The sequence below is a fragment of the Podarcis melisellensis genome (genome assembly GCF_964234715.1).
Source record: "Podarcis melisellensis genome assembly, chromosome: 8".
Lineage (NCBI taxonomy): Eukaryota > Metazoa > Chordata > Lepidosauria > Squamata > Lacertidae > Podarcis > Podarcis melisellensis.
This window is the reverse complement of record NC_138540.1, coordinates 37,996,465-38,020,880: the sequence shown is the minus strand read 5'-3', so window position 1 is coordinate 38,020,880 and position 24,416 is coordinate 37,996,465. Positions and strand designations below refer to the sequence as shown.

Below are 24,416 nucleotides of genomic sequence, written 5' to 3'. Positions count from 1 at the left end.
CAGGTTTGGCCGAACGTTGCCTTCAGGGATCAGAAGAGAGGCCACTCCATATGAGGAAAGGCTTCTTCATGCATGGGTCCTTTTTACAGGGATATACGTACAAATCTTCTCCATGAAGACAGTCAAGTCCTTCTCTGTAGTGTGTTGAAATTGGCAGACTCTTTGGCCTGGGCAGCTTCATTAATAAATACAGCTCATATTCTGCTAGAATTGATAAGCGCCTGAATATGCCATTTCTCCAAGCTTGAGTGTGATGAATGGCAGAAGTGATCTGCATTTGTGGCTTCACACATGTGGCTTGCTCTGTGCCACCCGGTTGCTGGGACTCATAAGTGTGGAGAAGGCTGTTGCACTTGGGTGAATGCTTTCCAGTGGCATCTGGTTGGCACTGTGAAAACAGGGTGCTGGATTTGATGGGCTTCTGGCTTGACCCAGCAGGGCTCTTCTTAGGTTGCTATTCTTATTTTGGGCATTGAATCTCATGTGTGCATGTTTTAAAGTCCCATTTTTCAAAATGGAGGTCTTGTGGATTCCACAATTTCAGTTGTGTGCTTTGTCATGGTGGTAATCTGAGGTTGCATTGCAGTTTATTCTGTATTCCTGATGTCCCCCTGACTGTTAATTTCCACATGATAGTTCAGCTTTCATACTACATAAAAGCCACTTCAGCAAATATAGTGGAAATATAGCACACTTTAAGCGTTCATTTCAGTGTTACCGGCTTCCAGGATAAATCCATTTGCAAATAACACAGAAATGAGGGCTAAACCTGCTCTATATTCCACTGTATTTCTGAAAGTGGCTTTTACTTTGCGTGAAAGCTCAAATATAATGTGGAAATTAACAGTTAGGGCAAAGTGGGGAAGATGGAGTGAGCTGCTTTGTGAATGCATCCAGATAATGCTGATTCTCCTCCTCAGGGAGGCCCAAGCATCATTGTTTACAGCCAGGGTGTGAATTCACATCAGGGAATTGGGGGAGGGAATCTGTGGCCTTCTAAGTGCTGGTGGACTCCCAGATCCCACCACCCCTGACCATTGGCCATGCTGGCTGTGGCTGAGGGGATTTGGAGCCCATCACAATCTGGTGGGCCACAGGTTCTCCACCCCTGATGTGCATGACATTTTTTACATCAGACACAACCTTAGGATGCCATTGTTTTGAACATAAGAAGAGGTCTGCTGGGTCAGGCCAGTGGCTCATCTAGGCCAGCATCCTGTTCTCACAGTGGCCAACCAGATGCCTGTGGGAAGCCCTCAAGAACGGAGCAGAGCACAAGAGCCCTCTCCCCTCCTGCAGTTTCCAGCACCTGGTGTTCAGAAGCATTGCTGCCTCTGACAGTGGAGGTAGGCATGGCCACCCAAACTTCCTCAAAGAACACTGATGAAATAACTCGAAAACAGGAAATGAACCTGGTGTTCCAAAACTGCATGGCTAACCTTTCTTGACCTTCATGAGAAGACGCTACAAATGTTTTGTACTGATAGGAAATGGTGATTATTTTTCTGTAAGCTGACCTCAAATCAGGGGGCAGCCACCCCCTTGTTTTGGCTTCATCCATTAGATCATCAGCCCCAGCCTTTTGCACCAAATATCCAAAGCTTCTCTGTGAATCTGTAAACTTGTATTCAATACCTCACAGGAAGAGAATTTCACAACTTCCTCAGAACTTCGTTCTGCTGTTTCTCCTATAAATATCAGATGATGAGACACACAGTCTTTGAAGGTGAAATGCTACTGGTTTAGCTGCAAGTTAATAATAATAATAGTAATAGTAATAGTAATAATAATAATAATAATAATAATAATAATAATAATAATAATAATAATTTATTATTTATACCCCGCCCATCTGGCTGGGCTTCCCCAGCCACTCTGGGTGGCTTCCAAAAAAATATTAAAATACTGTGATGCAACAAACATTAAAAGCTTCCATAAAACAGGGCTGCCTTCAGATGTCTTCTAAAAGTCTGGTAGTTGTTGTTCTCTTTGACATCTGGTGGGAGGGCGTATGTAATAATATTACATATTATTATGTAATAATAATTGTTACACTTGTCAGGGATGCTAATTGGCCCGTTATCTTATTTGGCATAAAGACACTCCTTTTACCTGTCTTGCCCCTGTGCGGACTTGCTCCTTTGCACTCGTTTTAATTTGGAGGGAAATTTGCTGCTGTCTTTCAAGTTTCTCATTCAGTGTGAGGTCGCTTTCTGTGTTCCTGAGTTAGTTAAGTAAATTTAGTGTATTGTGATCTGCTGGGCTTCTAACTAATCCTATTCTGCCTTTGTCCTTGCAGACCTAGTTGCTGCGAAATATGAGAGAGGGAAATTGGCTCGTTAGAAATAGGAAGTTTGGCAGGGGTTTTGACTTGAGGCTTGTTCAGATGTTACGCTAAGCACAGGTACAAAGTAGCTCTACCCGTGTACAAATGTTTGTGTGGAAGCGTGCAGTGGTGGTGGTGCAGTGGTTAGAGTGCCGGGCTAGAACCTTGGAGACCAGGGTTCAAATCCCTATGTGACCCATGAAGCAGTCATCACCTTTCAACCTAACAGGGTTGTTATGAGGATCAAATGGAGTTGGGGGTAGGATAACGATTTACACCGCTTTGAGCTCCTTGGAGGAAAGGTGAGATCAAAATGCAAGGAGAAACAGAATCGTAGAGTTGGAAGGATCCACTGGGGTCTTTCACCCAATGTGGAGCTCAAACCCATGACCCTGGAATTAAGAATCTCATGCTCTACTAGATTGAGCTGTCCAGCCTCATGCACCATGAATCAGTCTGCCAATGAAACACCTGTGCATCACAGAACCTCCTTGGGGGGTGTGTGTTTCACATCAGTTTACATATGTCAGTGCTCTTGAACCCTATAGTGGTACCTCAGGTTAAGTACTTAATTTGTTCCGGAGGTCCGTTCATAACCTGAAACTGTTCTTAACATGAAGCACCACTTTAGCTAATTGGGTCTCCTGCTGCTGCCGCACCACTGGAGCACGATTTCTGTTCTCATCCTGAAGCAAAGTTCTTAACCTGAGATACTATTTCTGGGTTAGCGGAGTCTGTAACCTGAAGCATTTGTAACCTGAAGCATATGTATCCTGAGGTACCACTGTACTTCAGTTTGTGTGTGCCATCTGTGACCAGAAATCCAAGTATACAACAATGCATAATGCTGTCTCAGTTTGTCTTCAAATATTTACATTAAATTTGTTTTGAGTTATCACTTTCTTTAAACCCAAAAGGAAAAACAACAATCCCGTTCCATGTTAGAGCCAATACTTAGTCAAATAATGCTAATCAGGAAGTTGCTTTCTGTGTATTTTGGCAAATGGTCAATGATTAGGTAACCAGCAAGTTATTTCCAGAGACATCTCTGCCTGGGACGTGACCAAAAGACTAACTGAGAATTCTAAGGGTGTAAGGAGCCTTATAGCAACCCAGGCAGAGCATCTAGCTCAGTACTGCCAACACTGGCTGGCAGCAGCTGTCCAGGATTTCAGACAAAAGTCTTTCCCAGTCCGACTTGGAGATGCCAGGGATTGAACCTGGGACCTTCTGCATGAAAACTGCATGTTCTACCATTGAACTGTCCCCAAGCAATCTTCTGCAATGCCTAAATAAACCAGGACTCAATTGCTTGGGACTTTTGCCCACTACATTCCTTGTATGTCTGTATGTTACTGGGTTACTTGGCCTTTGATGACTAGGCAGCCTCTATTGGAAACCACATCATTTTGAGGTTATTGTGTTATTGATTTATATACTTCTTAGTTGCCAAAGAATCTTCTAAGCCATTTACAGGTATAAACCCAATTACGGGGGGGGGGGGGGGGATAGGCATGCATAATTAAAATACATGATGAAACCTGTGAGAAATCAGGCCCATTTCAAGGGATCTGGGCCTCGTTCAAGTCAGGTTGAGACAGATAATGTGAATGTCCCAGGATCATCCAGTGAGCTTCATGGCTGATTGGGGATTCAAATCCTTATGCCATGCTGCTCAGCTAGGTTATCAGTGGTTTGTTAGTGAGTTGGTAGATGCGATCACCGCTGTACCTCTGGCATGTGTCCTTTGGAAACAAACAAGTGAATTGAAACATCACTTGTGGCCTAGCTCACTGGTTAACTCTGTCTCTTTATTTTCCAGGCTTTCTTGTTCGGGCTAATTCTGGTCCCTCTCCGTGTCCTATGCATGCTCTTCATTTTGCTGGTGGCTTGGCCGTTTGCAGTCCTGGCAACTTCCTGCACCCCTGAGAAGGGGACTAAGCCACTTCTGGGATGGCAAAGGTAACATGGCTGTTGAGGACCTCTTAACAGGGAAGGCTTGCTGAATAAAGCAGGACTTGTTATTGTAACTGCTTTGCACATTATTTGCAAGGACCTCTTTGTCCTCATCCTGGAATGAAACAACCTCCACAATCATGGGTACAGTATCTCTCCATGGACTTCCAGGAAACAAGAGTGGTTACATGGCACCCGAGGTTGCAGTCCTAAAAAACATTGCCTAGGGATGTAAGTTACATCAAACTGAGGGTTGCGTTGTGTAGGTCAGCACATTTTGCAAGGCAGCCCAGTGTTTTTACTGCCTCTGTGATGTAGAACTCAATGTGGGAGAACCATAGCTTAGAATGTCCTTGTCTTTTGGAGCACTGAGATTTGCAAGAACCTTAACTTGGTAGCATATTCATATGGCACCATCAGATCTGCCCCTTGGCACACAACGAGATCCTGTGTCCTTCCCAGTTAAAAATAACAAGAAAGGCTTTTGGTGTGCCTCTTTTGATGGGGGGGGGGGGTTAATATGTTTTATTTGTTTTTCAACGTGTGCAGCTGTTTTCCCTGTAGTTTTTTTGTGGGACATGTGCATTTCTGAATATTACCAGTTTTTCATCCAATTTTGTGTATGGGATTGCTGCCTAAGTCTATGTAAAGTGAATGATGGTGGTAATAGTCACCAATGTAATTGTCATCATAATAAAATAATAATAACACTGATGTACCTGAGAGGGGGTTGCAACAATATTGTGTATGTTGAAAGATTTGGCACAGATGAAATAAAGGACTGTTCACACAGTGAACAGTTAAGCTATGGTGCCTACTCCCACAGGAAGCAATGATGGCCACCAACTTCAGTGGCTTTCAAAGAGGGGTAGACAAATTCACGGATGACAAGGCTATCAGTGACGCGACTAGCCGTGACGGCTCTGCTCTGCCTCTGCCTCTTCCTTCAGGAGTAAATGCTTCTGAATACCAGTGGCTGGAAACCACAGGAGAGCAGAGTGCTCTTGTGCTCAAGTCCTGCTTATGGGTTTCCCAGATGAGGCATCTAGTTGGCCACTGTGAGAACAGGATGCTGGTTTAGATGGGCCATTGGCCTGATCCAGCAACCTATTCTAATGTTAGTAATGCAGGCTAAGCTCTTTGTGAATTTTAAAAATGTCATATATATTCGTTTATATGGTGCTCCCAGTGTACATAACACCACAAAGCATGTGTTGGGAGCTGCAGACCCGGGGAGCCAATTGCGGCCCTCCGAGCTTCTCTGTCTGGTCCTCTAGTTTCTCTCCAGGGTTAGGGGTAGTGATCTTGGTGATGAGTGAAGTAATGAGGTTCCCAATTTTCTTTTCTGTTTTCCCTTAGGAAAGTATGCTATGCCAGCCTCACGCTCTTAGGCCGTGCCTTATTTTTTGTGATGGGCTTCCGAGTCAAAGTGAAGGGGGAAGTAGCTAGTCCTGAGGAGGCACCAATCCTTACTGCAGCACCGCACTCGAGCTTCTTCGATGGGATCGTCTGTGTTCTGGCAGGCTTGCCATCGACGGTGTCTAGGCAAGAGAATCTCTCTGTGCCCATTCTTGGGAGTAAGTGTTGTTACGAGGCTTGAGGGAACGTAGGCTGGTTTCACCCAGTTTAAGACTGGTCTTACACACACACACACATACAAGAAAAACACACACAGGGGAATGAGATGGTAGAGTTCTTGGATCACAGAGCAAAATCCAGAATGATGCAGCATTCTGAAAAGAGATGGAGACTCCTCTGGTCCTCCTGACATTGTTGGACTCCCAGCTCCCATCAGCTGCATACAGTGTGGCCATTGGTTTTGACATGCCAACTTGTCACCCATGCGTTGGTAAACTCAGGACTGCGCTCCAGATTCCTTCCTTTGACATAAAGTCATGTGACATCATCTGATTGACAGGAGGGTAGCCCTTAGCCATCCATTAAAATGACACTAGTGGGAGCTCAGGATCTGGCCTGCCTGCCAGTGTATGGCAGCTGTGAAATAGGTGAATTCCATGCTAGGGATCTCCAGGAAAGGAATTGAAAATAAAACTTCAGACAGCACAATGCCATTGCAGTGATACCTTGGTTTACAAACTTAATGTGTTCTGGAAGTCTGTTCTTAAACCAAAGAGTTCTTAAACCAAGACGTGCTTTCCCATAGCGGCAGGGGACTCAATTTACAAATGGAACGCACTCAACAGAACATGTTCTGCTTCCAAGGCAAAGTTCACAAACCAAAGCACCTACTTCTGGGTTTGCAGTGTTCTTAATCCAAGTTGTTCAGAAACTAAGCTGTTCTTAAACCAAGGTACCACTGTATACAAATCTGTGGTGCAAACACATTTGGAATGCTGTGTACAGTTCTAGTCACCTCACCTCAGCAAGGATACTGTAAAGTTGGAAAAGGTTCAGAAAAGAGCAGCTAAAACGATCAAGGGGATGGAGCAACTCCTCTGTGAGGAAAGCTTGTGACATCTGGGAGTTTTTAGTTTAGAGAAAATATTAGTAAGTGGTGTCATCATTTAAGTTTGTAAAAATATAGATGGCATAGAGGAAGTGGATAGAGGACAGTTTTTTCCCCTCCCTCTCTCTTCACTCTAGAACTCCGACTCTGGAATGTTGGAGGATTCAGGACAAGTGCGGCGATTGCTGTTGTCCTCAGGTCCTCTCTGTATTCTAAAGTTCTGGTTAGGTATTTTAATTTTGTTATACCATCTCCTCCACACATGATATGGGAGGTAGTCTAGAAATGTTCTTAATAAATAAACCAATTTTGACTGGTGCTTAGGGTCAATGAATAATTCTTAGATTTTTTTGGGGTGGGTGGATGGGCCTTGGAAATGATAGGAATCCTTTCTTTCTTTCTTTCTTTCTTTCTTTCTTTCTTTCTTTCTTTCTTTCTTTCTTTCTTTTCTTTCTTTTCTTTCCTTCCTTCCTTCCTTCCTTCCTTCCTTCCTTCCTTCCTTCCTTCCTTCCTTCCTTCCTTCCTTCTTTTTTGCTATTAAACAGGGATCCTCAGTGCTCTCCAGCCTGTTGTGGTATCCCGTGTTGACCCTGATTCTCGGAGGAACACAATCAAAGAAATAACCCGTCGAGCAACTTCAGGGGAGCAATGGCCCCAGGTAAGATTTTTAAGATGGTTTAGCTGCTGAAAATCTGAACCATCTTTGTGCAAATTGCTCCTCCAGGTTCTTTGTGACAAATGTTGAGAAATGAATGATGCCACCTGTAAGGAGTCATCTGAGATAAATGGAGGATGTTGTAAGCATAAATGAGAGAGCCCAGTTGCCCTGTAGGAGTCCAGGTAAACAGCTGACCTAACCTCACTTGCATTATACATTTTAAGCAGTTCCATGCAAATGTAAATATTAATGGCTTCTCCCAAAGAATATTGGAAACTGTAGTTTATTGAGGGTGCTGAGAGTCATTAGGAGACCCCCTATTTCCTGTTAAACCACTCATAGTATTATGGTTTGAATGATAACTCATTCAAAATTATTCATAGATGGTACCTGATTCCCTGTACTTAAGTACTAATAGCCCACTATGCTGGAGAGCTTAAGGAGAATCAGGTGCCTATTTTCGTTAAGTGGTGATTTTGTGAAAAGATACAGGAAAAAATATAGATATATATTATGAAGTGAGACTTATCATGGATCGGATACTGGACTTAGTTCCCAGGGTGGCATAGTTATCTATATTTGATGAAGAAAGTCAAAACATTACAAACAAGGGCTCATTACAATTCTTACTATCCATGACACGCTTGACAATAGGTAGAAGTTGGTAAGTTTCAGGAGACAACTTGCTGTCTGAATGGTATCAGCAAATTCGGAAAATTGCATTGAAAACTGACACCAAAGGTGAATGACAGGAAGAATTTCAAAAAAAGACAGAAAAGAAGTTCCAAACGATATGCTATCTCCTTATTAAACAAGTAGCACAAAAATACATAACTGGCATCCACATGCAGACTTGTGGAACAACTGTGTAAGGTGACACTAATAAACAAAAATAATTTTGGTTGTAAGTAAAGAGGCACAAATATTTTACAGCACAACATAGATTCAATCAATGCTCTTAGCTATATGCTCCTTACATGTTTTTGGTAATGCATATTGGGTGGTTCCCCACCCCCAAAGCAAATAAAGTGATTTAAAGAAAACAACAACTGCAGGTTTGAAAGGTTCTGTCAGCCATCTTGATTCAAAATGGTGTCCAATGATATCCAGACATAGGAAAAAACCTGCTCTGCTATCTCAGGAGCCATCATGCAACATTTGGTTATGGCATCTTAAGTGGTGTCCAAATGTATAGCAAACAAACACATTTCCAAAATATGTGGCAGATATGGCATATGCAAAGTGGAATGGAACATCAGAGGCGGAATTAGATCAGGGTTATGGAGGCAGAAAGCTCTGACAGTGATCCATGGTTTGAGAACCAGGGTGTTATAAAGGTGTTCCTGTTTTTCTTCCATCAGATTTTGGAGCGTATGTATTGCAAGAAACAGGACAGCATTCCTGAAGTGTCACTACAGCTTCTGTTATTGTAGGGTCTTCCCTGGCCACTGTTCCAAACAGCCCTCTTCAGCATCTGGCATCTCCCATCAGCCCCAGCCATTGTGGCCAGTGATCAAAGATGATGGGACTTTGAGTCCAACAATATCTTATGACCCAACGATTAAGAAAGAAAGGTTCAGAAAGACGTGCGCCTCCCCCCCCCCATTGCTATCTGAAGGAACCATTGGCAAATGAGTCTCGAACAAGAATTGCTGAATTTGTGGGACAGTTTAAATTAATGGAATATTCATGTCTTCTCTTTTTTTGATCCCAGGTATTAATTTTCCCAGAAGGTACATGTACAAACCGTTCATGTCTGATCACTTTTAAACAAGGTGAGGAAGGTTGTGTCAGATGCATTGTTCCTGAAAAGCTAGAGGGGGGTGAGGGAGTGTGTAACATTTGAAAAGCATTTAAAGCATGAACCTTTTCAGAGGAATGGAGGAAGTGCATAACCCTCTAATGCATTGCAAAGCAATCCTCCAGGCTACAGATTCTGAAATGGACCCATGAATCAGAGTTCTAGGGTTGCAAGGTAAAGGTAAAGGACCCCTGGAAGGTTAAGTCCAGTCAAAGGCGACTATGGGGTTGAGGCGCTTATCTCTCTTTTCAGGCCAAGGGAGCTGGCGTTTGTCCACAGACAGCTTTCTGGGTCATGTGGCCAGCATGATTAAACTTCTACTGGAGCAACAGGACACCTTGATGAATGCCAGAGTGCATGGAAACACAGTTTACCTTTCCGTTGCTGTGGTATCTATCTACTTGCACCGGTGTGCTTTTGAACTACTAGGTTGGGAGAAGCTGGGAAAGAGCAACAGGAGCTCACCCTGTTGTGTGGATTCAAGCTGCCGACTTTCTGATCAGCAAGCCCAAGAGGCTCAGTGGTTTAGACCACAGCACCACCCACTAGCTGGCCCTCCTCAGAGTACACCTATTGAAATCAATGGAATTATTCCAAGTCTACTCTGAATAGGAACAGCAGTGAACACATGATCTGCCTAGATCAAATCAGGAGAGTCTGCTTTGGAATATGAGTTCAGTTCCTTCCTTATCAGGAGTGAACTTTTTATGCAAGGTAGTGATGTTCTAGTACTGGAAAAAAAATGTATTATTGGGCTCAAATGTGTCCCATTAATCCCAACTGTATATCTATTACACCAGGCTCTGGTTGGTAGATCCTTTGGGGTTCTTGTAGAAAACTAAATAACAATACTGGAATGTGCCTGTTTCTGGAATAGATGTAATCTGACTTGGTTTAAGGCAACGTTCTGTCTTCTGTAAGTGAGGAATGTTTCTTCATATGGAGAGCTTCCCCTTGTGGTGTGAAGCGGTACAGTTCAGAAATGAGCCTAGATCTCATCAACACAATAGACTTCCAAAAGACAATAGACAACCAAAAGTGTTGGTGTGCTTTTCTGCCTAGGGAGTTGGAACCGATCTGCACTTTGTTGTTACAGGGCCTTTAGAACAAAACAGAAAGGGGATTTAGGTGGCAACTGTATGCTTTATCTGATGAATTTCATTCCCCCCATTGCAATCTTTAAAATAGGAATGGGGAACCTTTGGTTCCCCAGATGTTGCCAATCTGCACCTCCCATCAGCCCCAGAAAACTTGGCCCAATAGCCAGAGGTTCTGGGAGTTCAGCCACATCTGGATGACCAACAGTTCCCGACTCCTACTTTAAAGCCCAGACTTCAGTTCCACAGACTTCAGCTGTCTATTCCAGTGAACATTGAATCCCTCTACTCTCCTTCTGATAGCCACCCAGATCCAAGGTAGTGGTGAAACTGGCCCCGGGACAGGATCCCATACTATCAAATTTGCCTAGGTTGATGGTCTTCATTCTTCAACCTGGGATGTACCTTTTAAGCATGACATGCTTTAGGAGACCCAATTCATTTTTGACCACATATTTGGTGATAGCACTTCAGTTGTGATCTACCTTTGATCAGGAAACTGGTCCAGTAGTAGATCCACCAACATATGGATCTCAATAACAAGTCTGTTAAGGATGTGGCCCCTAACAGTTGTGATTTCCTGGGATTTGGGTGTCTGAGTGAACATGGAAAGCCCTTAACTCAACATGTTAAACTGAATGGTTTTTGTTGGTGGTGTCCATTGATTATTATTCCTAGGCACAAACTATAGTCCACGTAATTTCTCCCCATGGTGATTTTTCTTGTCTGGTTTCCATTTCCAGGGGCCTTTATTCCTGGCGTTCCTGTTCAACCAGTGCTCCTTCGGTATCCAAATAAATTGGTAAGTTCCCTCCCAATTATTTTATTGATAGAATAAGTTGGGTAGGGAACCTCAGACCTGGGGGCCAAATGTGGCTCCCCTGAACTCATTATCTGGCCCAAAGAAGTCTTCGCAGGCCACACCCCTCATTGCCCATGCTTTACATCCCTCTTGAGTGTTTCTACCTGGCTGGAACAAGTCCTTGAACTCTGATAATGCCCCTTGCTTGCCTGGGTAGAGAATAGAAAAGAGTGTTATTAACACATTTTGCTTTGCTTGTGGCCCACCTACCCACTACTGGCATGTGGCCCTCAGAAAATTGCCAGAACGGAAATATGGCCCTTGGACTGGAAAAAAGATTCCCCGCCCCTTTAAGAAATCAAATGTCTTGACTTGTTGCAATCCCTCTAGAATGATCCATTTCCCTGATACAAACTATGGCCACATCTGCACTATACGTACATTTAAAGTTCTGCTTTGTTCTGATTTTAACAGTTGTGATTTCCCCAAAAACCTCCAGAAAGTGTATGTAAAGAGTGCTGAGTGTTATTAGGAGACCCTGCAGAGTCCCCTGTGAAGAGCGATTGTTAAGCCACTCTGGAAATTACAGCTCTGTGAGGGGAATAGGGGTCTCCTAACAACTCTCCACACCCTTAACAAACTGCAGTTCCCATGATTCTTTGGCAGATGGTATGATACTGCTTTAAATGTATAGTGTAGACAAGGCCCCTAAAAGCATTGTTTGCCTGAGGTGATCTGAACGTTCTGCCTGTGGTTCTGAGTCTGTGATGGCCCATTCACACATGCAGACCACCATTTGGGTGTGTGAACTATCCCAAGATAGGCTCCCTCTATGCATTCTGTCATGCTGCCTGCTGACTAAGAAAACTCCACCTGAAATACAGCTGAGAGCACACTCTGCCATCCTCTCACCACAGACACCACCGTTACCAAGGGCAGGAAACTGGTTAAGCTTTTCCACCAGTGGTTTTTGCAAGTTAAACCTCTTGGCATTGCCACATCTAAGTAAACGACAGTCATTTGCTCCTGTGAGGGAACATGACAGGCCTGTTCGGTCTTGCCTCATATCGTGTTAGGGCTGAGGAACCATTGCCTGGGGGATATGTTCCTTCTGCAGGGTCAGAGACAAAAGTGAGCAGAGCAGTGGGTGTGAATGGTAACTCCCCCTATTGTTCAGGCAAGCAGGCAAACAGATTTTTCAGCATTCAAGAACACATTCCAACCCCACAGAAAGATTCAAGGAGGGTTCAAAGCAGGAGCCAGATGGAGAGACTCGGGGGGGGGGGCTGCATTTGCCTCGCTGGGCCAGAGTCTCACCAGTCATACTATATGTTATGGTTTGGAAATTTTGGGTCTGGCGCTCTGTACCTTGTCTGTTAGCTCACAGTAGGGATGGGAGGATGTGCCAGATCCAGCCCTCTTGGTTTCTCATTTTTCCATTCTTGAAGTAGGTTTTCTACATTTCTGCACCAATTTATGTTTTCTTAAAAAAATAAATCTGCATGAAAATTCTTCAAAGTGATAGTAAGAATTTCTCCACATGAACACACTTTTATAATGTTGTTTTGATGAATGTACACATTTCACCAGTAATTTCTCTTAACATAACACCTTTTTTGAATGTCATTTTCACTAATGCATTTTAGTGCACACATTTCCCCTCCCACACATGCATTCTTGCAAAGATTGACAGGCACTGCCAAATTCAGATGAGTGCGAATTTTGAAAGATGCCTGCATTTCGGTCCTTGTATTTTTTTGGACAGTGCAAATGTGATAAATTTTGCTTTAGGTGCAAACAGAATCAAATTTTCTCCCCCATCCCTTGTCAGGAGCCACAAACCGGTTTCTGCTCTTGCTGTTTGTTTGTTTAGAGCATTTGTACCCCTAATCTTCAGCCAAAGGGGCTCCCAGACTGACTTATATACAAACAATTAAAACAAGACAGCCCACAGGCTTATAACCTATAACCTAGAAAAAACACCACATACTGTAGAAGGAGAGGGGAGGGGATGATGGATGGGGAGGTCAAATTCTGGCACCAGTTCTTAAATAGTTGTTCTTATAATGACCAGTTGGCATAGTTCAGGGGCAGGAGGTGCCTGATGAAGGTGGCCTTGTGGCAAAGTTGATGGAGTGAGTGAGTCCTGCTGGCCACCTCTCCCACTGAGGCAGCCTAGTGATATTCATGTCCCCATGTGACTGTTGAGGGAGAGGAGGCCTGATGGAGCTGTCGGAGTGAGTCCTGTGTCTTCTCCTCTCTTCCATCTGATGGGGGGGAGGTTGTGGCCCTCCAGGTGTTGCTAGATTCCAAGTCTAGTGTGACCAGTGGTCAAGGATGGTGAGACTTAGTCCACAGCCTCTGGAGAAACACAGGTTTCCTGCTAGAGACTTGCTAGCAAATCACGCCCACATCCTGGTCTCGGCTGTGCTTTGCTTTCCATTTGTCCAACGAGCTGTTTATAACTATTCATTTATTTTATTTGCTTGCCTCTAGGATACCGTGACATGGACTTGGCAGGGCTACAATTTGTAAGTGGCACCACCCTAATGACAAACATTCTTATCGCCGGCGGCTGTTGACAATAGTAGTTGCAGCATCTTTGTATGTGCTGCATATACAGATCTTTAGACATGGGTGCCTTGTTCAGAAGGTTCAGAAGGTTTATATCGCAGCAATTGTATACTAATGGGGCAGTGGTGGGGAAGCATTCTCCTCCCAAGGGCCATGTTCCCTTCTGAGCAACCTTTGGGGTGGGGCACATGCTGGTAGTGAGCAAGGCCAGAAGCGAAAGTTGGTGGAGCAACACATTAACTCGGTCACTCATCCCTTCCTGTCCTCGCTCCCTGTCCTCCATCCACGTAAGCCAGAAACATTATCCAAGTTCAAGGACAGGCAAAAGCACTCAATGAGCTTGCAGTCAGGACTGTTGATGGGTTGTAGCCTGGATACGGCTATCAATGGTTACCAGGGGCGCCGACTTATAAAAAATATTGGGGGGGCCCATACCGGGGTCCTGCCCCGGAAAGTTTTCTAAATTTTAGATGAAAATTAGTGAGTTTTAAAGTTTTTTAAAAGTATTTTAGAGTCATATGATCAGCATTAGGAACAAGCTGAGACCCCACGTGGAAGTCGATCTGCAGCTGCTGCAAAAGGAACTGGCGTCTGCTCCCTTTGCTGCTAGGTGCGCGCGCCCACCCTCTCCCGCGGCGATCGGGGATTCTTGCTCGGGCCCGGGGCAGAAAGAGGCACGTCGCCCCCTGTGGGGCGGGAGGTGCTGCCGTCGTCTGCGCGCTTCTCCTGGGAGAGACTCGGCGAGGCTGGCTTCCCAGCCTTGCGCAGAGAGCCATGGAGGCGCGGCGCGGGGTAGGAACAGCTCGGATTCGGGCTGGCCACGCGGCAGATGCGCGCGGGCGGGGGGGGTCTGCTTCCGAGTCAGGCGTCCCCTCCTCCCACTGAGACTCTTAGCAGAAACCCCCTCCTCCTGCTGCTGCTGCTGCTGTACCAGCCTGTCTGGGCGTCTCCTGCGCAGGCATCGTCCGGCGGCCACCCATCCGCGCCACAGTGCGCCCAGTCAGTGGGTCGGGGCGGAGCCGGCGGCGGGCGAGCGAGCGGGAGGAGGCGCGCTCGGGCCGGATCAGCTCGTCTGCTGCTCGCCTCTCGTTCGCGATGGCCACCGACGAGCTGGCCGACAAGCTGAGCCGCCGCTTATTTTTTTAAATTATTGGGGGGGCGGAGCCCCCCGAAACGAATTTTTGAGGGGGCTCGGGCCCCCTCAGGCCCCATGGAGTCGGCGCCTATGATGGTTACTACCTGTGGTGGCTACACTCTGCCTGCATGATTGGACGCACTATGCTTCCGAAAACCAGTTGCTGGAAATCTCAGGGGAGAGATGCTGCTGTGCTCATTTCCTGCTTGCGGGTTTCCCCCGGGCCACTGTGAGAACCATACCCATAACTTGAACCCATGGGGACTGGAGTCTTAAACAAGCCCCTTTCCTTTCAGCTTCATCCATAATAATGCTGTTTTGCTTACAGCATTTAGCTTGTCGGCCACTCTGGAAAGGCCTTGCATAGATTGCATAAATTGTTAAAAAGTATTAAATAGCCTATCATCTCAAGGCTGTAGCAAGGATGTGAAACACTTCATTGCAAAGCCTAATTATCATTACAAGAGCCTTCTACATTTTTTTAGATCTGCTTTATTTGTAATGTCCATTTGAAAACTTGGCTGTTTAAATGTCACATTTAAATGGATTGATTTGAAAATGGTTTGCAACCTTTGTTTTATTTTAATTCTTTTCCAGCAAGGAGGCATTAGTCTTGACTTTGTGCCAGCTGTTTACAAAAGTTGAAGTGGAGGTGAGAACCAGAGAAATGCTGCTATTTTAAACCTGAATGTGTTGATTAGTTTGCAAGCAATTAGTTTGCAAATGTTTGAGAACTGACATTGAGCAATGATAGAAAAGCTTCCTTTCTCTTCTTCCCTGCTAAATTGGACCTGGAGGGTTTGCCCCTCTCCCCAATCCTGTGCTTTAAATAATCTCTCATGTTCTTTTTCTTTTTAAAAAGCACGTACAGCCCTACACCAATGGTTAAATTGTTGTTGTTGTTTAACCCTTGGCCTTTGCCAAAATAATTGGAAATATTTGGTTTGAGAAAGATACATTGATCAGGTGAGAAAATTAAAGGAACCAGGGAAGGTGAAGAAGGGAAGTCGTAAACGATTGGTTTATTTTATAGAAAGATATGGATGGGGAAATGCTTATTTTAATGTGAATGTGATTTTGAAAAATGTAACACTGAAAAATATAAATAAAATTAAAAGTTGATGCTTAGCAGGTTAAGATGTGAGAAATGCTGAAATCGATTAAAACTTCAGTATCCCCCCTTCCTCCTTCCCTTTTGCAGAAAAAGGAACAAACTGTATTTCCTTTTTTTTACCATTTTTATTGTAGTGCTTGGGGCCACCATCCCTACTTGCATTGCTCACCAACCCAGCTAACCCTGCACCAAAAGCCCACCTCCTCCCAAGACATAACCCCCTCCCTTTATACATAACCCAGCCCCCTCACATCCCCACTGCTTCTTCAAGCTCCCCCTATAGCCACACAGCTCTGCTGTGTCCCTTCACTCCTGCTTTATTCAACCCTCTGATGTTGTTTAAAACCACCATTTTAAAACCAACCTCGTCTTTTGTTCCCTTCCCCTACTGTGGCTTCATGCAAATCAGAATTCTGATGACACACTAAAAATCTTCCATTTCGAACTGCGCAACGACAGCCTTACCTTTTTATGTATATAGGAAGAAAACGTATATCCATTTTGTGAATCCAGGCCTTGCTTATTGATAAGAGAGACTATGCAGCTACCTTCAAATAGTAGATCATGTCTTGACATGGACACATGCTGGGGTCAGCGCCATGCCAGCTAGCCTGCCCTCACTGTTGCAATTCCTCTGCCCCAGCCCTCACTCCTGATATCCCCAAGTCCAGTATAGCTGTATGGGGAAAGAGGAAGCCTAACCCTGCTCCCAGCCCACACATTGAAATCAATGCTAACTTCCCAAAATGGCTTGTGCCTCGACTGTGTTGAAGTAGCCATCCCATTCGTTGTGTGTGTGCACTCTCTAAAAAGAAGAAATGCAACAATTTAAAGAGCTATAGTTAATTTAAAGAGTTATAGTTACAGACAGTGCTTTTTTCTGGGGGTAAAGTAAAGGTAAAGGGACCCCTGACCATTAGGTCCAGTCATGGCCGACTCTGGGGTTGCGGCGCTCATTTTGCTTTATTGGCTGAGGGAGCCAGCGTACAGCTTCCAGGTCATGTGGCCAGCATGACCAAGCCGCTTCTGGAGAACTAGAGCAGCGCACGGAAACGCTGTTTACCTTCCCACCAGAGCGGTACCTATTTATCTACTTGCACTTTGACATGCTTTCAAACTGCTAGGTTGGCAGGAGCAGGGACCGAGCAATGAGAGCTCACCCCCTTGCGGGGATTCAAACCGCCAACCTTCTGATCGGCAAGTCCTAGGCTCTGTGGTTTAACCCACAGCACCACCCACGTCCCGGGGGTACGCATACCCCTAAACATTTTGTGAATCTAAGTTTGGCCTCATTGAAGGGCAGTATTTCAATATGAGTAGGAAAATGACAGTACCCCTAAACATTTTTTTGGGGGGGGGGGAGCACTGGTTACAGAGGTTTTTAGTGCAGCTAATTTTTGCTGTTGAGCATTTTGCTTTTTTAATATATATGGATGTGCTGCCATCTACTGGCAGACCTGCTTATCTTCCCCAGCAGATTTCAGCTGTTTGTATATTGCATGGATGCATACACAAAGAGGCCCAATCTGCACTGTACTTTTGAAGTAGCACCATACCACCTGAAACAACCATGACTTTCCCAAAAGAATCTTAGGAGGTGTGGTTTGTTAAGGGTGTTCAGAGTTGCTAGGGGACCCCAGAGCTGCAATTCCCAGAGCTCCTGGAGGGGGGAAGGGGTTGATTGTTATGCCACTCTGGAAATCGTTGCTCTGTGAGGATTAGCAAACTACAGCTCCCAGGATGCTTCAGGGGAAGCTATGACTGCTTAAAGTTGATATGATATAGACCCATTGATAGATTTGATATATGCATACATAAATAGATATACAGGTGATAGCCAACAATTGACAAACATTAGACCTGTTGAAATAAATGGATTCAAAATCAAATCCATTTATTTTTGTAGTCCTGAAATATAACCTACCCAGGTTCTTAAGACTCTACTGGCTTGTGTAACTGCATTTTTATTATTATTTCAGTTTCTTCCAGTCTACATTCCATCTGAGGAAGAAAAGAAGGATCCAGTCCTTTTTGCCAGTGGAGTCCGTAACAAAATGGCAAGGTGACGTGGGAATCCTTTTGCAAGGTTACCTTAAGGCGGCAGGTGACTGGTGTAAAATATATCAGGCTTGAATCCTTCCAGCCTGTGTGAGTGCCCCTACATAATTGGTGGAGAACCCCAGACTCTTCAACCCTCTCTATCCAACCCTCAGGACTCTTCCTAGGCCAAATCCCTTCTCTCTGGGTCACTCACAGAGAGGTCTCCTTACTGTCAGCACCCTTAACAAACTACAGCTCCCAGAATTCTTGGGGGGAAGCCACGACTGTTTTATGTGGTACGGTGCTTTAAATGTATGGTGTATCAAACATTCCTCAGCCGCCTTGAAAGGAAACATGAGCATATCAAGGGCCCTGCATCACACTCAAGAGAAGGTCACCAAAATTTTCACTCTCTTTGAGGATTTTTCAATGCAGTTTTGTTTCTCATTAACTGATGGCAAACAACCAGCCAAAATGTGGGGAAATCTTTCAGCATAGCACTAGTTTATAAAGTCAGTTCTTTTACTATGCCTAGAACAAGAAGATGAGCTTACCTTCTAAAGTGGTGTCATACATATGTTTAATTTCAGGGCTTTGGATGTGGCCACTACGGACCACACATACGAAGACTGCCGCCTGATGATCTCAGCCGGACAGCTGACCTTGCCCATGGAGGCAGGATTGGTGGAATTCACCAAAATCAGCAAGAAACTAAAGTAAGCGCTTTGCTTTTGCTTGATTTGGATGCAGGATTTGTGGGCTGTTGGATGCTTGACTTGAAAGATGCTCTGCTTGTATTCAACATCTGGAAGGCCACAGGTCTCCCTGTCCCTGCTGCATATGGATAGCAAACTCGAATGTGGCTCCTTGGGTAGCTAATCCATCCAGGCACAATAAAGAACTCCAGGGTTTACAGATGTACAAGGGAAATAATGGGGCAGGGGGATAATCCAAAATAGCTCAAGCAAGATTGAGTGTGTTTAGTGGCCTTGGGATGCTGGCTGACTGTAGGAAGGGGGAGACAGAACCATAAGGTGAAGGGGGAATGGAATGGAGCATGGAATGGAGCTGGCTGGAATGGAATGGAGCTGGCTGGCTGGAGCCATGAACAGGAGCATGCTACTTTGCTACTTTTCTTTTACTTTTGAACTCTCAGTGGCCTTTACTAATGGCAAATGGGGCCTCTGGACTCTTTCTTCCTTTTCAATAGTCTAAAATGGGACAGCGTCAGAGAGCAGTTGGACCAGTTTGCTACGATCGCCAGCACCTCCAAAGGGGGCAGGATTGGAATTGAGGAGTTTGCCAACTACCTGAAGCTGCCCGTCTCAGATGCTCTCGAACAGCTGTTTGCCCTATTTGACAGGGTAAGCATGCTTCCCCACTCCCCCCATAATCCTTCTTGCAGAAGCTGTGCTTGTAATTCAATCCTCATGCAGTCTTCTTTTTTAATAAAAAGAATCCAAATTTACCATAAGGAGGAGAGATGATGCTTTGCTGGGCGAGCAGGGGGACAGCATAGAATCAGTGCAAGGAAGGAGGCACAGGGGGGGAATGAGGTTAAAAAGAGTCTGGTGTCTCCAGGGAAAGGGTTTGCAACTGCCAATGCACTGTGAGAAGCAGCTGCCTTTGTTCGTGTGCAGCAGCAGAGGGCGGAGTCCTGCAACGCCCATGGATTCCAGCTGTGAAAGACGACATGTATGGGCATGGCAGGCGGTAATTGCTTTGACAGATCAGTTGCTCTTCTAGCGCACACCCAACTGTGCTCTCCTCAGACACCCTCGAAGCTTTTTGGAAGGTGCTTGGGTCTCTCCGAGTCTTCGCCATGTTCCTCGTTCAGGCTTTGTTGGACACCGCTACCAGTGGCGGTGGTGGCGGTGGTGCTGGTAGCGCTGGAGGAGCCCTTCTGAGAAGCATTGCAGGAGGTGGAGGAGGTGGTGGTGCTGGCGGAGCCCTACTGAGAAGCATTGCAGGAGGAGGTGGCGGTGGTGCTGGTGGAGCCCTCATGAAAGGCCTCGGAGGTGGAGGTGGTGCTGGGGGAGCCCTGGTGAGAGGCCTTGGGGGGCTCTTGGCAGGAGGAGGAGGAGGTGGCGGAAACAAAGCGGGGAACATTGTGGGGATTGTCGGGGGAATCGTCAACCTCATCAGCGAAGCGGCAGCTCAGTACACTCCCGAGCCGCCACCGACCCCCCGCAGCCATTTTGCGAATGTGGAAGCCAACGAGAGTGAGGAGATGCGCCAGTTCCGCCGCCTCTTTGCCCAGCTGGCTGGCGACGACATGGAGGTGTGCCCCACGGAGCTGATGGAAATCCTCAACAAGGTGATGGCCAGGCACCAGGACCTGAAAGGCGGGGGCTTCAGCCTGGACACCTGCCGGAGCATGGTGTCTGTCATGGACAGCGACACCACGGGCAAGTTGGACTTCTACCAGTTCAGATACCTGTGGAACAACATCAAGAAGTGGCAGTGCGTCTTCAAGCAGCACATGGGCCCGGCGGGGACCATTGAAATGGCCCGGCTGCCTGATGCCTTCAAGGCCGCCGGCTTTCACCTGCATGAGCAGATCTACGCACTAATCATCCGCCGGTACGCCGACGAAGATGGCAGCATGGATTTCAACAACTTCATCAGCTGCCTGGTGCGCCTGGATGGCATGTTCCGAGCCTTCAAGTCCCTGGACAGGGCTGGCGATGGCAAAGTCCAGATGAACATCCAGGACTGGCTGCAGTTGACCATGTACTCTTGAAAGCAACCCAGGGGGCAGGGAGGAGAATCCGGCACTCATTCCCAGCTTCAGGCTGCAAGCGCTACTTTTTAGTTACATAGCTGGACTCTGTTTCTTTCTGGAAACGAGGCTGACTCTCGTGCCATCGCTACGTTTTAGGCTTGCCAGGGAAATAGGCAAGGTAGGGGAGGTTGTACACTTACATCTGGCTTTACTCAAGGTGCTCAATTTAGCTTTGTTGTCTATGGTTTGCAAAGTTTTCCTTTAAGTGTTTTTGTTTAGGTAATGAAAATGGCTGGTGTGTTTTAGAAATGCATTGTTTATCATTTTGGGAGCATGCATACACTTTTCTTGTGTAAGCTGTACTCGTGTCTAGGACCAAAACTGTATTTTAAAAAGTGTCTAAATTGGGCAGAGAAGACTGTTGCTTTCACAGGCAGCAATCATGTGTTGAAGGGTGTGGGGTGTCTCTGATATATAGTTATACTGCAGGAAAATGCATCGCTGTATGGTGCAGGCCAGAACCCCTGCCCCCTCCCAAAAAATCCTCCTCAAATCTTTCCCCTCTGCAGATGTTTACTGTACACCATCAGGGGCTTGCGGAGACCAGTTCCCATTCCCATGCCATCTCCCATTTACATTTCTCCCCCTCCCCAACAGACACCTCATCATTCTATATTCGCTAGCTTGTTTTTGGGTGGTGCTGTTCCTCTTCTGAAACGTGACTGGCACTCGGCCACCCAAGTCCGCTGTTAGCTGGAATGCTGTAAACTTAGACACAGGAATGGGTAGTGGGGGGGGGGGGAGAGTGAGTTGCAAGCTGAGCAGAGTTGTAGTCCTTAGCTTTTGTTCAGTGTTTTGCATCATTTTGCCCAAGGGCACATTTGAATCCCAAGCAAGCAGTGACAAAGTAGATATTTGGCTAATTCATGGCTATGAAGGGGTGAAAATAAGGGCGAATAAACTTGGATCATAACAACAAAGAAAGAGGTTTCTGCCATTTATTTGATCATGTTGCAGCTTGGTATGACCAGGGGCGGGGGGTGAGAGAAACTTATCTTTGCACTCAGCAATGCAATAACTTGAAAACTGGGAGGGTGTGGGGAAACCCTCATTGATGTTTATAGTAGAATAGAGCCCAGGGCTTCAGATCCCTGGGCGATACCTCATTTCTTCTTAATGCCTTCTTACTTTAAACCAGAGCTGGGGAACCTTTGGCCCTGGGAGATGCATGTGGCCCCCCAGACCATTATTTCTGGCCCTCAGGACTCTCACCCTTCCCCAGCTCTGCTTTGCACCCTCCTCTGTTGTTTTACACCTAACAGAAATCTGTCTTTGACCTGTGATCATGCCTCTTGCAGCTGTTTTTTAAACAGGAGCCATCAATGAGACCTCAGCTGGTAACCTGGTCACTGCATTGTGAACCCGTCGAAGTTTCCAAATTGCCTTCAAGGGCAGCTTCATGCAGAGTGACTTGCAGTAGGTCAATGTGAGATGCTGGGCATTGCATCTTTCACCTGCTGCATGCAGAGATGCTCTGCCACTGAGCTATAGCCTTGTCCATATATGAACAAAGGAAGCCAGGTGCCTTATACCAAACCAGGTCCTTTCTCCATGGTACCACATTGGCATCACAATATGCAGCGACATCGCCTGTCTACGTATTTGACCTTCTACCTTTGAGGATGGGGGAGAAGGAAAAGAGGTGCACAGACAGATAGAACACACACACACAGAGAACACTGAACTCCACATTGTAACTTCTCTTCTCCCTTTCTTGTACATGCCCCAGGTTTGCACCTCTTCTAAAACCACCTCTTCATGTTTCCACCATGTTACCAGTTCTGACTTTATGTTGAATCCTGGCTCCTCTCCTTTTCTTTTTCAGACCTAAACCCAGGTGTTTGCGTGTTTAGTAAACGGAGTGTGCAGAGATGATTCATATTTTCTTGGCAAGCCCTTTCTCAAATTAAGAAACCCAGACACCTATTTTTGGCATGGCTCATCTCCCCACCCAAAGTGGGAACGCCCTACCATGTCAGTTGTTCTTCATATTGGTTTTTGGAATGGTGTTATTTGAATAGCTGCAGCTGCCCTGGGAGGGCCGCTGTAAACATTGTATGATGTGCACAGCCAATCCTTGCTGGCTATTTTTCTTTTCTTTTCGTAAAGAGGAGCTGTTTTAGGAGGGGGCCATTTGGAACTGGAGAAGTAGGTGATGGCGGAGTGGGGGGATAATCACTGACTTAGCTGTCTTCGCAACAGGCACTCCATCTCTAGGAAGTTCCAAATGTATGTTTGCTCTATCAAAGGTGCTAAAAGCAACAACACTCAAAATCATTTTAATTATGGTTACTTCTCACTCCAATTGCCAACCCTGCCTGCCCACCAAGCTCTTTGTCAACTCACTTCCATTTACACATCACCTGCCCCTTGCCTATCCCCTAATACCTCACTTCAAGCCCTCCCCCGACCACTTGCTGCAACCCCACCCCTTTTTAAAGAAGAGGGGAAAGATTCAAAGAGCAGTTTGCCATATCGCTCTTTGAAGTGTGTCCCCCTTTCTGTTAAAATGCCCACCCGGGCCTCCTCCTACCCACACAACTTGCTTGCTCGCCTGCCTGCCACCTGTTGGCAGGCAGGTGAACTGCAACATGACAGTTGCCTTACATTTATATGCATATAGGAGGAATGAGGGTTCATTGTGTTTTCAGTTTTGACAGTTAACCTCTCTTTAGCTCATGAAGCTTCACTGGGCATTTTCTGCATACTTTCCCTACAACTTTCATATTTGCATCCATGAGAACATAAAAATGCAAGCATTATTGAAGATAACACACAAAATTGCATGTTATTATTCCATTGCCTGTCAGAAATGTGTATATTAGTCCAAACTGCATGTTTACCAGGAGGAATTCACATGCTGGTGAATTTATAGAAGATTTTTGAAAAGGAAATTTGCAGATTGCTGCAGTGGTGCAGAGAATTTCACTTTAAGACTAGAAATAGGAGAAACGAAAATTGGCTAATTCTTCCATGATGGTAATGGCAAAAGGGATTTGGCAGGTATCTATTGACATCGACTTTTGATGCCAACCCAACACACTAGTACCAGTATGCTACAAATCCATCCTTTATTTTTAGTACAGGAGGCAGGAAAGAAGAGAAAATACTAATCTAGGCTTGTGATCTTTGCTACATTAACAAATAAAATAACTTTTATTTGTCTTTGCAAGCCTGTTCTCTCCCTGCTCCCAAGAGTAGAAATACTTTTTTCTCCCCTTACTGGGGATGCAGATTGGGGTGGGAGGGAGGCAGTTAAATGTGCTAATTCCAGTTTGCACACATTCCATTCTTTTAAGGCAGAGCCCATCCCTTCCTCTGCCTTAAAGTCTGGAAACTGGCCAGCCTCCTGAGGGCTGGTATGCCAGCCTCTTTCAGATGATATAGCCAGTGGCTTGAAAAGGAGCCTGTTCCTTGCACTAGAATATTGTGTATGGGTGCATACAAGCAGAGAGAAACACACACATACACTACACATATAAATATTTACATAAAGGATATAGTTTGTAAGATAGATAAATAAATAAATAAATAAATGCATATTAAAGCAAAATAAGCAGAAATGTTAGCGTTGCCATATGTCTGGGAATTCCCAGACATGTCCTATTTTGGGGGTCCTTCATGCACATCTGGGGGGAATTTTACATTTTAAACAAATGTC

The 24,416-nt window shown here is 45.5% G+C and overlaps 2 protein-coding genes across 3 annotated transcripts in view; both read left to right on the top strand.

Moving 5' to 3' along the window:
• The window catches only part of LPCAT2 (lysophosphatidylcholine acyltransferase 2), a 35,418-nt gene that overhangs the window by 5,946 nt on the left and 5,056 nt on the right, over positions 1-24,416 (top strand). Inside the window, exons 2-11 of the mRNA XM_081924056.1 lie at positions 4,149-4,288; positions 5,642-5,859; positions 7,295-7,407; positions 9,122-9,182; positions 11,049-11,107; positions 13,604-13,638; positions 15,414-15,468; positions 17,910-17,992; positions 18,561-18,686; positions 19,181-19,334. Coding sequence (XP_081780182.1) covers positions 4,149-4,288; positions 5,642-5,859; positions 7,295-7,407; positions 9,122-9,182; positions 11,049-11,107; positions 13,604-13,638; positions 15,414-15,468; positions 17,910-17,992; positions 18,561-18,686; positions 19,181-19,334 — 1,044 coding nt within the window. The remainder of the gene's footprint in view (positions 1-4,148; positions 4,289-5,641; positions 5,860-7,294; positions 7,408-9,121; positions 9,183-11,048; positions 11,108-13,603; positions 13,639-15,413; positions 15,469-17,909; positions 17,993-18,560; positions 18,687-19,180; positions 19,335-24,416) is intronic.
• Positions 19,417-21,679, top strand: CAPNS2 (calpain small subunit 2). 2 transcript variants are annotated; one of them, XM_081924107.1, is made up of 2 exons: positions 19,431-19,892; positions 19,944-21,679. In XM_081924107.1, the coding sequence occupies exons 1-2, from the start codon at positions 19,793-19,795 to the stop codon at positions 20,711-20,713; spliced, it is 870 nt and encodes a 289-aa protein (XP_081780233.1). In that variant the 5' UTR covers positions 19,431-19,792; the 3' UTR covers positions 20,714-21,679. The 2 variants fall into 2 exon arrangements, with proteins under 2 accessions (XP_081780232.1, XP_081780233.1); XM_081924106.1 differs by having other exon boundaries at positions 19,417-21,679.

Excerpts from the sequence above, each read along its gene's own strand:
- CAPNS2 (XM_081924106.1), top strand. The coding sequence starts at position 19,793 with ATGTTCCTCGTTCAGGCTTTGTTGGACACCGCTACCAGTGGCGGTGGT.